This window comes from Trifolium pratense, linkage group LG5 (genome assembly GCF_020283565.1).
Source record: "Trifolium pratense cultivar HEN17-A07 linkage group LG5, ARS_RC_1.1, whole genome shotgun sequence".
In the NCBI taxonomy this organism is placed as follows: domain Eukaryota; kingdom Viridiplantae; phylum Streptophyta; class Magnoliopsida; order Fabales; family Fabaceae; genus Trifolium; species Trifolium pratense.
Genome location: NC_060063.1, coordinates 57579845 through 57595921, shown reverse-complemented (window position 1 = coordinate 57595921; position 16077 = coordinate 57579845). Strand labels below are relative to the sequence as shown.

Sequence of the window (16077 nt, the reverse complement as noted above, 5' to 3'; positions counted from 1 at the left end):
CACGTATGTTTTCTGCAAACTTTGAAGAAAGTTACTCATCCAAAGAGTGCTTCAAGTCAAAAATATTTAATTGTAAAGTTCTTATAATATATACTACAAAAAAACAAGATGCATCTTCTTTTTACAACAACACCAGTTCTAGAATTAATGTTGTATCACCCTCTTTTGAGTTTCTAACCAAAGACTGACTTGACATCACAAATTCTCTCCTTCACACGTTATTTATCACTTAAACATAAAATTTGAATAAATAAATTTTTAAAAAATAATAAACACAATAATCCCACTTATATTTTAACAATATTATTTAACAAATTTTTAAATATTTCTTCTTCAAAAAAACAAACAAATCTAAACTCTACCGTGTTCATGTGTTTATTTCGTGTATTTACAAAATCAATCACTCAAGATTCACCCAAATCAAAACTATTACAGTATATTTTATATATTTTATTATTTTTTGTTTGTTGTTTTATATATTTTATTATTAACTGTTTTGCAAAAACCAAATCAAAATTAATCTTCTTTTTTTTTTACTCAAAATTAATCTCTTTATTTATTATACAAAACACCTATATATAATTGGAGTATATATAAAAAGACAAAGTTACTGAGAATTGACATCATCATCGTCCTCCTCAATACTCATCATCGTCAACAATGAACGGCGAAGAAGAAGAAGAAGTTGCTGAAGAAGTTGAAGCCATGAAAGCTGTTTATGAAACCGATTGTCTCATTCTCCGTTCAATCCCTCCTCACTTTCATCTATCCCTCAAACCCAGAACCGCTGATGTTTCCTCTGACCAGGTCACTACTTTTTTCTTCATTTTTGCTTCAATTTACAATCACCCTTTAATTCAATTTAGTAAATTTTAATAATTTATCCAACCCCAAAAGAAAAAGATCGTTTTTTTTACATATAATAATAATAATCTTTCTTTGCAGTTTGTAGAAATTGTTCTTGAGGTACGAGCAACCCCACAGGTATGTTAGGGTCTTATTATTTGCATTATACGTCTGTTTTAATTGATTTATTTCGACTTATTTGCTGGCATAAGCACTTGTGAGATGGTTTGGGAGAACTTAGTTTATAAGCTATTTTTAGCTTATTTTCATAAGCTCTTTAAAATAGCTTATGAAAACAGCTTATACCATATACCAAAATAAATTAACTTTATATTAGGTCAGTTTGGCAAGACACATTTTTTAGCTTAAAGGATGATTGGTAACTATCATTCATTTTCTCACGTGCTTAAAGCTCTTTTTTATTAGCTAATTCAGTTAGCTTATAGCTTATTTTTACCTCTGTCTCTTACTTATTTTTTTTATATTAAACATATTTTTCTTATGTCATTTCATATTATAAGTTAGTTCAACCGCTAATTTTACCAACAGTACAAACTCAACCAACTAGCTCATCCGCTATAAGTTAAAAGGTAACTTATAAGCCATTAGCTATTAGCTCATCCGCTACTAGCTATCTTATTAACTATTTGCTATTTTTTGGCAAACAAAGCCTCTATCTTTTGTACAGAAATAACTTGTATATAAGCGTTTATCATGATAAATAAATACTTATTCTATAAGCTGCAATTAAGTTGTTTATCCAACCAGGGTCTAGGTTCAATATGTGATTTTGTTGAATTGAATTTCCTATCTAAATCACTTGGCATATGCTGATGTACTTTTTGCCTCTTTTTTGTTAATAGTATCCAAAAGAACCACCTTTTGTTGCTCTTGTGGATTCCAAGGGTCTGGATCAACAGAGACAAAAGCATTTATTGAACCATATAGAAAGTAAAGCCAATGAGCTCTCCCCTGGCTTAATGCTTGTAGCTCTCTGTGAGGTAATCATATTATTGCTCTATTTATGATGATGCACCATTTGAAAAAAACAATAATACTCATTTTTTTGGATAATCTTATAATCTGTAGTGTAGTTTGAGCTTATGTGCGTTTTTTAAACGGAAAATGTTAGTGTTGTTATTTGAAACACTTGTGAGATTGTTTGGAAGAGCTCATGTAAACAACTTATGATATGTCCATAAGCTCCAATGAAGCTTGTGAAAACCACTTATAGCTTATATGAAAATAGCTTGACTTTATTTTATCTTATGTTATAGAAATAGTTATACTCATATGATAAGAGCTTATGCCATTAGTGCTTAATTAAGTTGTTTATCCAAATAATCAGTGAACACTATAACAGTTTTTCTTCTTACCACTTTTTCACATGTAAGTCTCCTTTTCTCAAGTATTTTAGGTGATATTTGTCCTTCTAATTAATATGCTTCCATGTTACTTAGTAAAATGAATTTTAGTTAAAAATAAACTCATAAGAGACCAAGAGTCAATGATTCAAATTTATGGTTACCTAAGGAATTTAGAAGACATAAATGAAGCATATTAACCATTGAAATGCTGCATAATCTCGAGGGACTGCAGACTCATTCATTTATAGTTACTTTGTGCATCTTCCTGCTTTTATGTTCCTGGTGCAATACACAATCTTTTGCTTTATAGTTTTGACTTAAACTTTGGACAGCATGGAAATTATGGAAACTGAAAATAGATATAGCACGCCACATATAGATTTTTGTGAAGTAATGAGTGACAATTGATTATTGAAATGTATTTGAATTTTGAAGGAAGCTGCAGAAAAACTCTCAGCTATGAATCATCCCGATGGTGATTGTCCATTGTGTTTATTCCCATTGGTCACAGAAGATCACCAAAGTGAAACCTTTCCTTTTATGAAGTTAATGTCTTGCTTTCATTGTTTTCACCGGTGAGCTCCAATTAATTTTATTCTTCTATTTCTATGTTCATTATATTAGATTTCTTCGGAACCTTTATGTAGCTAATTTTATCTTGGTTTAACATTTCATTTTTTATATCTAATTTTCCCTTCCATTCGTTGTCCATAATTGGCAGTGAATGTATCATTAGATGGTGGAATTGGATTCAGAGTTCTAAACAAACAGGCTCTGCCAATTCAAATAATGCAACTGCTCAGCGTAACCGGGGTATGTATAATTGTAAAGTTACTTTTGATGACAAGTATAAATGTAGTTTTCTATATGAAATTGTTCTAATATGCTGTCTGAAAATCCTCGTAAGACATGGTTGGTTCCTTAATACATTGCTGTTCTTATAGCTGTTTGTTTGAAGTGTCTTTGAGCCTTAGATGCACCTTCCAATTATAGACAACACTTGAAAGATTTCTTCATTTCATATATTCAAGTTGAATCCATTTATTTACATTACATCTCTGGCAATTTTGTCACTTTTTATGATAGTTCCAAAATATTGGAGCTAAAACCATACGACTTATGTGTGGTTTGATCCTCAATTTTCACATTAAGGCCAGAGATAGGTGACATCTGGTTGAAATTACATTCCAATCGTCCCATTTCACTTGTACTTAATTGGAAACCACATGATAACAAAGCTTTTCTAAGCAAGTCTATTTATTCCCTCTCTCAGATTTTCCACCTAGGCTATGTTATTCTCAACAAATGAGACACTAACTCTAGGATATGTCTAGTAATTACATCAATACCAATGCAAAAAAGATGGGGACACAATGTTGACCCTTAGTATGAGCAAAAAACACATTCTACAACTGATAATATAAAATATGGCTTGATGTGTTGCTCCTTCATATTTTGGTATGAATGGCTTTAGGATAGCAATTATATCGACAAAGTTTTTTTGGTCAATAATTTTTTTATTTTGTTTTCGGAAATTTTCTAGTTAGGTTCAAATGTCTCAACTTCATTACTTGGGGGTTCTTTTCGGATTTAGTTCAACTGCCCGTAATATGATATTATTTGGTGTTTGTCTTTAGCTAGCATAGTAGCATTCTATTCTATTATCATTGTGGGAAACCTGCCTCCTTCGTCATACTTTATTGCAATCTTAGTAAATACCATGCATATACTTAGTATAATCTATTTTTTTCATGAGGAATTTCTGTGTTATTATTATTAGATAATCATGAAAAATTGGAAGAGGGTGTTGGAAACTGCCCTGTCTGTCGCAAACCTTTTCATGCAAAAGATTTGGACCATGTGCTTGACCTAGTTGGCTCACATTCTTTCAGAGTGGTAAGTTATTTGGCTCCCCATAGCATGAATGTAAAATATAAATTTGATTATTCGTTTAGCTACTATGGCCTAGAGTCAGATGTCAGGCACAGTTCTAACCTGGTTGGATTTGGCTTTGAGATCAAACTCGCAGTCTGATAGAGTTTCTTTTATTGTTACATATACACTAGATGTGTTTTTTCCTAATTGAAGAGAATCTGATGTTTTTAATGCATTGAATTTGATTGAGGTTGTACAATGGAATATTTAGAAAAAAATTCAGAAATATGCAAGGAATATGCCTTGTAAGTTGCGCTGTTGAAAATAACAACAATGTTTTGTGCATCTTATAGAAACTATAGATTATAAGAATTAATCAAGAGTTGGTTTCAGCTGTAGCCTTATAGGATTCACATTTGGATGTATTGCGTCAACACTAAAAACTTGATAGTAAGGCAAACAATGGTTGAAGACTTGGAAGCTTAATAATCATGTTTTTTCAAAATTAGTATCTTTCATGTTACTATTGAAGTTAATCTCAGTTTTGGAATTCAATTTCAGAGTGTGAATAATGATGAAATCGAAAATGACGAGAAAATCCTTCAATCTGAGCAAGAGATAATCCGAAAGCAGAGGTTTGAAGCCATCTTAAGTTTACAGAAGGAGAACAATGGTTTGATTGAACCTAAAAAAGATATAGTAATATTGCCCGGTATGTATCTTCAACAACAGGTTGCAGTGCCCGACTCCACGACAACCAAAGAGCCTAACGAGGCTGAGCGACAAGAAAGAGATCCGCCCGTAGTTGAGTCAGGAAAAGACGTCAGTGGAACCTCAAACAGACCTAGTTCTAGCGGGAACAGAAATTTTGGTGCAAGGAGGCATAGACCAAGAACCGATAATCACTCTAGTTCAACTGCAAGACATCCAAGAAAACCAGTCCAACAACAACAGTGGGTTAGAAGAGATAATCCTAGCAGCAATAAGCAATAGCAGTGATATGATATATTCCATTGCCATTGTTCATATTTATATTTATATATCATATCATATGAAGGTTCAGAGTGCAAAGAAATGTACCAAAAGAGTAGGAAAAGATCAGACATGTAGAGTAGAGGTAGGTATCCTTTCAGTTGGAGGAAAAGAAGAAACAAGTACCTAAGAGCCTATGAGTCCTTCAAATATTTTTAAAGTATAAAACAATAAATCAGGATTTTTAATTATATATTTGGGTAATTTACTGATTTTTAATTATATATTTGGGTAATTTATTGATTTTTAATTATATATTTGGATAATTTAGTGATTTTTAATTATATATTAGGGTAAATTACTGATTTTTAATCAAATATATGTATAGAGGTTAATTTACTGTTTTAAAGTTATTATTATTACTAAAAAAAAGGTTAGTATTAATTATTTTGTAAAAAAAAAGCTTTTTTACTAAAAAAAATTATTATTAATTATTTAAATATTTTAATAAGTTTAATATTTTTTGAAAAATAATGACATAGAATATCATATGTCAACAAGGACACTGCCATGCCATGTCATCATGTGTCTAAGGGCACATAAACCTATACAGAGTGATTGAGTATCTTAAAATGATCATTCTCTTTTGTAAAGGTTTCCAAAATTCTGGTGTGTAGAAGTCCTTATATATGGAAGGCAGCTGAACATATCTCATAAACTGATTTTAGCGCACTTAAAATAAGATCTCCAAAATAACTTCTGAATGAGGACTTAATTAAGCTCATAGAACAAGTTATTGAAATAGGTTATGAATGAGAACTTAATTAAGCTCATAGAACAACTTATTCAATACACCTTTATTTTTTAAAAAAGGGACCAAGTTCATACCCATACTACTTTTCAATAGAAATAATACCATGACATGAGAACTTAAGGTAGGCCACATGTAAAATTCAAAAGTAAAACAAACATTAATGATCTTTACAATCAATCATGTATATAAGAAGCAGTAGTACCTATGAAATAAATCCAAGTTAGGAAAATAAGGAGGGATCCCTCCTTATGTGCCAAAAGTATTTCTAAATGCCCCATAAACATTGTTTGAGACTTCAAGAAAAACAACTTGCCTCAGTCTGAAACAATCTATAAATAGGCCTTGGAAACACCATCAGCTCAAGCTTATGCTGTGGTAACATGGTTCGATTATCACGGAAGGCAAAAACTACACTAGTGAGGGGATGGAGAAGATCGTGAGGTGACAGTGTCGGAACCGCCTAAGATGTGGCCTGGGTTGTTACATTAACAATATAACAAACTTCAATAACAAACTATTATAATGTTCTGAGAATGTGCTTAGCAAAACACAAATATAAATTGACAAGTGATTTGTGTGTAAAGTGTTTGCACAAATAAAAGAGTAGGGAAAAAAATAATCAAACCCACAGAACTTATCTTGGTTCACCCCTTAATAGTATGAGCTACTCCAATCCCCACTTGCGTGAGATTATCCACTATAATCCAAACATAGGTGGAGCCAGAAATCTTTTAAAGCTTAGGGAAAATCTCAGTTTTGATTAAAACAAATTAGTTTTAAACAAAATATCTCAGTTTTACCCTAAATTAATCGCTAAAAAATTTTAATTTTGCCCTAAAATAACTCCTAAAATACCAAAAAATTTGGGCCGAGCCCAGGCCTTGGCTCCGCATATGAATCTAGACCAATTACAATCCTCTCTTTGATCTAAGGTGCCGGCAGGAGTGAGGAATATAGGAATATATAATTTTCAAATTTGTTCTTAGAAATGGATATTGGACCTGACATCTCTCAACCGATCATAGAGAGACTCTGATACCATCTTCGAAATGGATATTAACGCATCCTTACAAAACCGGCTTGTCTTTAGTTTATAAACACTTAGTCAGATCATCTCTCAACCGATGTGGGACTTCTTTAACATTTGTCTTTCCTTAGTTAGCATAATTTTCTACTGTGTATTCTATTAGTCAATTTGGTCGTTCAATTACTAATACAGAACATTTCAATGACGATTTTGACAACTGTAGCGACATAGAGATAGAGGATAGATTCACACATTAAGGACATAAAAGTTTACTCAAATGAAAGGAAATTGACTACTCGGTCAAATTTGCTTAATTTCATAAATAAGACTTTAGTGATTTGAAAACAAACTTTTAAGAATAAAATGTGCATTGTTTTTATATTAGAGAGACTCAAATTATTATTAAACCTATTTTGTGATCGAGTATCTTAAATTGATCATTCACTTTTGTAAAGGTTTCCAAAATCACGGTGTGTAGAAATCCTTATTTAGAGGTTAGCTGAAACTATCTCATCTCATAAGTATTAATATTAAGTTATAACATGCTGATAAACTAATTTTAGCTTACACAAATACGATCTCCAAAATAGCTTCTGAATGAGGACTTAATTAATAAGCTCACAGAACAAGTTATTATTGAAATAGGTTAGGAATCAGAACTTAATTAAGCTCGTAGAACAACTTATTGAATAAGCATTTAACTTGATTTTTTTATCCAAACACACCTTTATTCTGAAAAAAAGGACCAAGTTCATGTACATGACTAGTTTCAATTGAAATAATACATGATCATGAGAACTGAAATTAGGCCACATGCAAAATTCTAAGGTAAAACAAACGATCAAGCACATATAACCGCATACATTAAAGCAGGATGAAACCGGAAGATTTGCAGAAACCAGATCCTTAGGTTGGTTAGACGAACGGTGGTCCTTGCAGGGCTATCGAGAAATGCAGAAATAGCCATGGTGGTTGCTCTGACAGAGTAGACGTAAGTTGTTTTAAAATATGATTCAGATATATATGTTAAGCATGCTTGAACATCTTCATGCTGAGCCAATGAAAGTACACGGCAACCACAATTATAGGGAGAGTCAATGGCACTAAGAAGCAGTAGTACCTGTGAAATAAATACAAGTTTATGTGGGAGAGGTAAGAGTAATAGCAATGATAATTTACAAAAGAAATAACAATAATGTAGTTTCTGAAATCGATTTTATTTGCCATATCATTCATCACTCGCATAAAGTTTAATCTTCATTTCCTGAGTCCAAACTCCAAAAGGGGGAGACTCATGGTGGCAGGCCATGCGAAAAAGTGGTTAACTAACACCAGCAAAACAATGTCAATCGCGGATCGCAGAAAATAGATGTTTGTTCAAATTCCTCTATGCTACATAATACTTTGTGTCACGAATATCGAGGCCTAACTCATCCTTATAAAACCGGCTTGTAAGGTGAGGATTGACTCCTCTTTATAAACTCTTCTCAAGAGTCCTATCTATCCGATGTGGGACTAAATCCCACCGAGTGTTGGCCGCTAACACTTCGTACTAAACGGTGGATCGCGGAACAATAGCAATTAGTTTAAATGCTGCTAGGCTACAACGATGATATAGCCGGTATTATTCTCTATCTAACTGACTTAGCTAACTGGGGTTCTAATCACAGTCACAAATTTTGATGTAAAAAAAATCTATCTTTATTATTCTTTATCTATCATGAAAGCTATATAAAACAAGAATGACCCAACAAGATAAGAATTTGACAACAAATTGTTAATGAAATAATAATGTAATGAAATGTGAAAGCAAGCAAATAGATTATAAGTAGTGACTGACCAGTCATTTTGGAAGGAAGAGATGATTAGATTATTGGAAGAAGGAAGAAGCTTTGAAATGAGAGCAAGAAAGAAGTAACCAACAAACAAAATTGATCCAATTGATAACAATAACCATCCCCATATTTTTGTTTCATCAATTGAACAAGAACAAGCCATTCGAATTGACAACAACACCAACTGCACAGTGCTGCTGCGGCGGCGGCTTAAACAGAGGCAACCACCGTTGTTGATTCACAGTCGACGAGTTTCACGAAGAAGAAGAAGAAGGAGGTTCGTGCAAACAGAGCACCATGGCGCGGCGACTTCGATCGATGGGCTGACAGAACAAGCTTTTAGGTTCGTGAAAATTGTATTTTTGTAATCTATTTTATCGTAAAGTATCTTAAAAAACTTATAGTAATATATAAAAATTGTATAAGTTGGTTGTATAAGCTAAAAAATAAGCTAATCCAAACGGAGATTTATTTTCCACTACTATACATTCATCATATAGGCCTTAGAAAATGAGCACTAACATACTTATAAATTCTCACTTGCCACTATAATTACTTACTTAGTGCCCCCAACCCATTTTGGGTTTTGATTCTTATAAATAGGAAACCTGTTATTTCCATATTATATCGCCGCTCACTGGGTTCATTCATCGAGAGTTTACGGAGAAGCTTAAGCGCGATGATTCTTAGGTAAATCACTTACAAAATCTTAATTCTTTTTTCGGATTTGTTAATTTATACTTCGGATTAAGTATTTAGAGAGGCTAGAAGGAAGCTAAAGGACATCCAAAAATCCTCCCGGTACCAAAAACGAAAATTACAATAAAAATAAAGAAAATTGAACTTAATTATTTTTTATTTTTTTATTTATTCAAATATTATTAGACCACAAAATCAGTTCAATAATGCTTCTTATCATGTGAATTGAGCTTCAAATTGGGCTCAAAACATCTTCATCGGATAATAGGAAATTGAGATCCACTCTTGATGATTAGACTAGAGCTTGATTCATTGTTATAGTCTTGGACCTATTCATAGGACCTCCTAACTCATGCAAAGGATTGAGTTGGTTGCATCTCCATCACATTACCATAAAAATAATTATGATGATAACTTTATTTTGTTAACCAAATTAAGTCTAAGTACATCTTTGGGATTTAAATTTAACTGATGTTTATAGTATGTGTTTAGTTATGCGGTAGACAGAATTTATTTTGATAGAATTGAGTTTGACATAATTGATTTTGATAGAATTGAGTTTGATAGAATTGATTTATGTTTGGATATATTCATACAAAAGTGAGTTGAACAAATAATTTGAGTGTAAAAATCAATTCTAGAATGAGAAGCTATAATTTCTAGCTTCAAGTAGAATCCATTCTGAAGGCAGAATCAATTCTAGTTTTGAGGAACCAAACAAGTCAGAATTCATTCTACATGTCTAGAATCAATTCTGGCTGCTCCGGAATTGAAACCAAACATACACATAGTGTGAGCAACAACCAAACAAAAACAACTCATGAATCACAAATAACTCGCCTGTTCTATTTTAGGCATAACATAAACTGTTTCATTTACAACAAGGTATGAATCATCATTTTTTAATGCTATATTCAACAACATTATATACACAAATATTATATATAAACACAAACACTATATATCTAAATCTTTTAGTTGCTTTTTTATGAGAGCATGCTCATATCGCATTCTTTCAAGCCTAGTCTCAACCATGTACATCTCATCTTTAAGGTAATGAACTCTTTTCTCCAACCACGCTATGTCCGAAGGATTTCTAGTCACTCCATTGTCCATCTTATTCATAAACTCTACAGGAGTGTTCATATGTATATGTTGAGGCCTGGCCAACAGCATCAGTATGCTAAACTGCTGCAACAGAATAAAGTAAAGTGTTAGTACTAAATGGAAGTAGTTGATTTGCAAATTGCAACAATACTTAGAATAGTGTAGCCCTGAAAGGAATAGTGTTTGAAAAATAAATCAGAACCAGTAACCAAACAAACATGGGGAAGCCTAATTAATTAATATTGAAAGGGCAGCCTAGGGCGCGCGAGGCTCCCACTTAGAACTTGTGACCTCTAAGTCATCGGGCAGTAACCTTACTGTTGTGGTAAGGCTCGCCCACAAATGATAATCATTGTTGAGAAGCTAAAATATCAAGTTTAGATTCTTCGTATTTTTCTTTTATTATGTGAAAAAAGTAGGACTCAAATAGATCTGTTTGTTCCGAACGATGGAAACCAACACAAGTGTACTATAACTAGAAAACTCATATAGAAGTGACCGATTGCTAACTAATGCACCTTGATGCTAGTAATTGCAAGTTTGCAACAATGATTTTGATGAATAAATTGATTTTGGTACCAAACAAATAAGTACTGCTAGTGGGAAGTTCTTGACAGAACTTCATAACTACAAAGCAAGAAAAGGCGTGAATCTAAAATTCTGGTTTAAAGAACATACCTGCATGAAGAAAATCAGAGCAAAAATGGTAACAAGTAGCAGCGAAAGATTGCTCTGATTTTTCAAAGATGACCTAATCTTTGTCGCAAACTCTCTGAACAAAGATGGAATAGACACGCCAATGAAATTTCCTTGCAATTGAGTATTGACATTGGGAATAGCATCATCAATGGCATTGGATGTAGTTTCTCTCCCTGTAGGATTACTTTGATCCTGTGATCCTTCTAAAGTTTCTCCTGTCTTTGCTTCTCTATCGAAAATCATTTTGCCATTTTGAGCAACAGCAGCAACAGAACCACTTTCTGTTTCATAAAAAGTAAATTATATACAACTCTTAAAAACTAAGACATTTCAACTGAAACTAACCTTATATGGATATGTAAAAAGGCACTTCAAAATTTAAGAAAATATATAGCCATACCTTCTTTTACAAGGTTCTTCTCTTTCAAGAACTCATGTGCCTGAAAGGAAGATTGATACAATCTTAAACAGACATTAAACAAAACATGGAACAGCAGCCAAACTAAGGATGTGTAATGTAAAAACAAAAGAATACCATGTTTATCCATGTTCCGTAAGCCTCTTTGCATTCATCAACTGTTGACTGTACTATTTTGCCTGTGATTGTTAGAATCAATAAAAGTTCAAATTCCTCGCAAATCAACATAAATTAAATGATTAAATATAAGATACTATGTACAATGAAAACCAAACCAATGGAATGAATCAGAATGTATTATAAAATCCATACCTCTCCAGATAGTTTTCTTACAAAATTCCACATTCACATATACCCGTAAAATGCAGCATTCTTTTGATTCATCCTTGTCTCTCTCTACATTCCACAATCCCTGCAAATTAAAATATAAACAAGTCATAAGTAAAAACTGACAATTCATTGGATAGAAACAAGTTATGATGCTTAAAATTACTATAAAGCTAGTATTTTATGCCTAATGAACAATGATTCAATGTCTCGAGAAGTTTTGTACCTCAACATGAAAATAATCTGCATAAGGTACGTCACTGACTTCTTGCGATGTCTGTATAACCAAATGACTGGATGAAGTAACAAATATACATGTCAATATAACAACATTTAAAACTTCATATATTTCATGTACTAAGTGCAATAGCTTCAGGGATAAAAAAACATTAAAAAGATGAATTGATGCAAAAGATTGTACTGATAATCAAAAGTCATAGCAATACGGCAATAACCTGTTCCTATAAACTCGATATTTCTGGACCTCATGGCAGCCACCCAATTTGGCTCCTGAAAAGGAACCACAACCATGTTTAATGGGAGATAGGAACAAGAAATTATAAAGTGTACATGCGATATAAAGCATCAGAAGCATACCAAGATAAATTTTTATTGGATGTTGAAATGACAGTTCACGAGCATACCCAAATTTCTCTTCAGGCTGCCATGAAGCACACTTGAAGTCTGAAAGCAAAAAAAATAAAGAAAAAATCATCCTCACCAAAACAACAAGGAATGGGAAAAGATATAGCTTTTCATTATTCATTCGCAGAAAAATATATTAAATGATAGTGAGGAAAGATAACAAGACTAGCAATGAAAACGGCAATTAAAATGTATATGCTGAAGAGTTTCATGCAGGCTACCTTTATCGCCGCATTGTTTACGAAAAGACTCGATAAAATTTATTGCATCATCCGAGAAGAAGTACCTAAAGAAGTCTTCAACCTTTATCTGCAGTTTGTAAATTAAAATCTGAGAATGACCTCATCAATTAAAAATTAATATTCACCAAATTAACTTTGGAAATTTTGAAAAGTACAATCAGACAATAATTTCAAACAAGATAATACCGGAAACTTTGATTCTGCAACACTTGTAAAACCTTCTGGGGCTGCTTAACGGAAAATAAGCTCACGTCATCAGCATCTTTGCACATATATATATAAGATAAAACAAAAGTGGAAAGTAAAAAATTATTGACATTTACAGATGAAGTATTTCTTGCTAGCACATGAAGCTAATTTGAGATATTTTATGAGAAACTGATCCTAGAAGAAAAACTAAGATACTCCAAGATACAATAATTGGTAATGTCAAGTCAAGACTAATCCTAGGAAATAAAGATACACTAAGATTAGAAACTGATCCAAGGAGATAAACTAAGATACTCATACTCTAATATAATATCAAAGATATTGTAATGTATTTTCTTATATTTTAACAGTGCCAATTACTGGCCACACTAAATAATATAAAGAAAAAAAATACTGGTTTGAAATTGCGTTATGCTCAAACTCAGCCAGGAACTTGCAAATATATAACCCAACCATCTGTCATTTTAAAATACTGGTTTGAAATTTTTTGCATATTTCTTCTTCACTAATCTTAATGGAAACTAGTTTTATTTACCATAGATGTAAACCATATTAGTAAAAAGGAAGGGGAAATGAGTAATATGTATTCCTAAGGTGTCATAGGGGAAACAATATAAATTAAACCAAGACAATATGTTTATAATAATAGTCATTAACTACATTTTGTTTGGTTTAAGACATCCATTGAACAAGTTTTGAGATCTTTTCCCTCAGATCAATTTTAAATGACTACAAACTTTTGTGTATAAACATGAATCCAAAGTATATACAGGAATAAGCTATGTTCCCAAACTCAAGAATCCAAAATAAATATAGGTATAGATATGTTCTCAAACTCACTTGTCGGAGCATCAATATCCTCTTCGATCCAGTTCGACCTCACTCTAGGGGGATTATTATTCAATTCAGACTCAGCAACCTGTTCAACACTGGATTGCTTCTCTGGAACAACCATCGGGTCTTCTCCAACAATGGATGGAACTCCCTCATCTTTGCACATAGAAGTACCTTGGCTCCTGATTCACAACACATAAGTAAATCATAAATGATACACATGCAAAATAATGTATTCTAAAGCAACAGCCTGTGATCATGGACATACAGGTCAGTAGAAAGTGCCTCATTGTCAAGTATATCAGAACTTTTGACATTGTCAACAGTTACAAATTCATTCTCTTGGCTGCTGAGTTCGGATGTTGATTCCTGAAGTAACATTACAATATAAAGGCAATGGTGAAACTAATGCAATTTTGAGCTGGGAATTAAGATCTTTTTAATGACAAGTAATCAAATTGTACAGGAAATAGAATACTTAAAATAGCTAAAATGGAACAATCTTGTATAACACGGGATAGGAATGGAATGCACTCTGAGAAAGACAATCGCATGTTCTCAAGAGGAAAAAGAATAATGAATTCGAATCAACATTCAAGTTATAAAAAACCATTTGAGACACTTCTCCAATCATAACCATTCCAAGGAAGAATTCACTATTGGTATCAGTAACAGAATTCATTTTCACTAAATACATAAAACAGATTCAAGGTTACTCTCTTTTTTCTCTCAAATCTAATAAAATAAAAGACCAAACAAAGGACAACAATGGCATTCTATTTAGACCTTTTCCAATAAAATATTATTATACTAGGTTCCTTAACAAGTGCCCTTGTTAGCAATTTCTTTTTCATAATAGAAGAAAGTTTAGATAAGCTACGTATCTTGGTACCTCAAGGTTCAAAGAGCGTGATAGCCGTAAGAATGGTTTCTCCTCGCCCCCCACGCCCACTCCCACTTTTTAGATTCTCCAAAGTCCTCCGAATTTCCTTCTTTCTAATCAATTTTATTGTCATTCGGATTTTGAAATTCAGAGGCATTTGTCCGGATTGTATACTCCGAAAAATTATGAGAAGTTCTAGAATTGTCTTTGTGTCTCAAACCAAGATGAACTCGAAATTTAGTCTTATCAACATGGAATTTAGCTAAGAAAGCCCATCCTAAATGTGTCGTATCATCATCACAAAAGCCAAATTGGAAAGACTCGAAACTAAAGACATACCAGGAATCCACCATACGACCAATGTAGAACATTATATTGCTATATACTACAAAAGCATATTAAAATACCTGCTGCTGTTCTATGGCTAATCTGGCATCATTGACCTGTCGCAACCATCCATCATTAACAATCTTAAAAGCTTCATCGCGGGATAGGAAGGATCCAAAGAAGTGCTGTCAAATAAATAAGTGGATTAAGACATTGCAGCATATAGTTAAAGAGAAAGACAATTGAAAATAATACTTTGGTGACAAATGTATCGAACCCCGACCCCCTCTGCATATATAATGCAATGCTGCCAACTAAGCTATGCTCTCGGGACAATATGCATGAGTTTAATCGATGTCTAACATACCTTCCTGCTCCCAGAAATAATGTCAATGGCATTTGGAAAGATCCCAGCTGTCTTTGCCCTCGGTACGCCTGTTACTTCAGGGAGCGGGATAACTGTCTGAAATGTGAAGCATTAACAATATTTAGGTGCAACACTATTGTTTAAAATTAAAATGAAAACGTGAAGGGTTTATTTTATCTTAATGTGAACCTTCTTCATAGGAACCCTCCCACCTTTTCACTTTCCACTTCCTTTTCCATGATTCAATCATTTCTTCCTCCCAAAGAATGAAATAGCAGCCTTGTTCTTCTGAATTTGTATAAAATCTATGATAACAATTAACCTCTTTGTATAAATAGAATTGTGGCATTGGAAGTTGATCATATGAATTGATGGTGACTTAGATAAGAGCCACAAAAATTCAGAAAGAGAAAGAAGTAAGAGAATGAGATGGGGGATTGCAGAGAAAGACTACTAATTTCCGCCATTAACGCCCAAAAAAAAATGTCACCATATCAAATTACGTGGAACAATATTTATTACTATTATTTTTTTAAAAATAGCACGTGGATGTTCATATTCATGGTATTCATATTATTTGAAA

General features: G+C 32.8%; 2 protein-coding genes across 5 annotated transcripts; one reads left to right on the top strand and one right to left on the bottom strand.

Annotated features, from left to right (window-relative positions):
• Nucleotides 1-462: 462 nt before the first annotated feature.
• Nucleotides 463-5311, top strand: LOC123883422. Its single transcript, XM_045932225.1, has 7 exons — nucleotides 463-807; nucleotides 946-984; nucleotides 1710-1847; nucleotides 2649-2788; nucleotides 2935-3026; nucleotides 3994-4109; nucleotides 4650-5311. Exons 1-7 carry the CDS (start codon nucleotides 661-663, stop codon nucleotides 5079-5081), a joined length of 1104 nt encoding a protein of 367 aa, XP_045788181.1. The 5' UTR covers nucleotides 463-660; the 3' UTR covers nucleotides 5082-5311.
• A 4729-nt stretch (nucleotides 5312-10040) lies between these two features.
• Nucleotides 10041-15888, bottom strand: LOC123883421 (protein VASCULAR ASSOCIATED DEATH 1, chloroplastic-like). Of its 4 annotated transcripts, none has more exons than XM_045932221.1 (15): nucleotides 15707-15888; nucleotides 15495-15590; nucleotides 15208-15312; nucleotides 14186-14286; nucleotides 13924-14099; nucleotides 13060-13100; nucleotides 12853-12940; nucleotides 12584-12670; nucleotides 12442-12496; nucleotides 12213-12279; nucleotides 11972-12071; nucleotides 11777-11838; nucleotides 11642-11681; nucleotides 11221-11522; nucleotides 10041-10626 (listed from the first exon to the last, which is right to left on the bottom strand). In XM_045932221.1, exons 1-15 carry the CDS (start codon nucleotides 15731-15733, stop codon nucleotides 10393-10395), a joined length of 1581 nt encoding a protein of 526 aa, XP_045788177.1. In that variant the 5' UTR covers nucleotides 15734-15888; the 3' UTR covers nucleotides 10041-10392. The 4 variants fall into 4 exon arrangements, with proteins under 4 accessions (XP_045788177.1, XP_045788178.1, XP_045788180.1 ...); XM_045932222.1 differs by having other exon boundaries at nucleotides 10263-10623; XM_045932224.1 differs by having other exon boundaries at nucleotides 10263-10623; nucleotides 15684-15790.
• Between the last annotated feature and the right edge of the window lie 189 nt (nucleotides 15889-16077).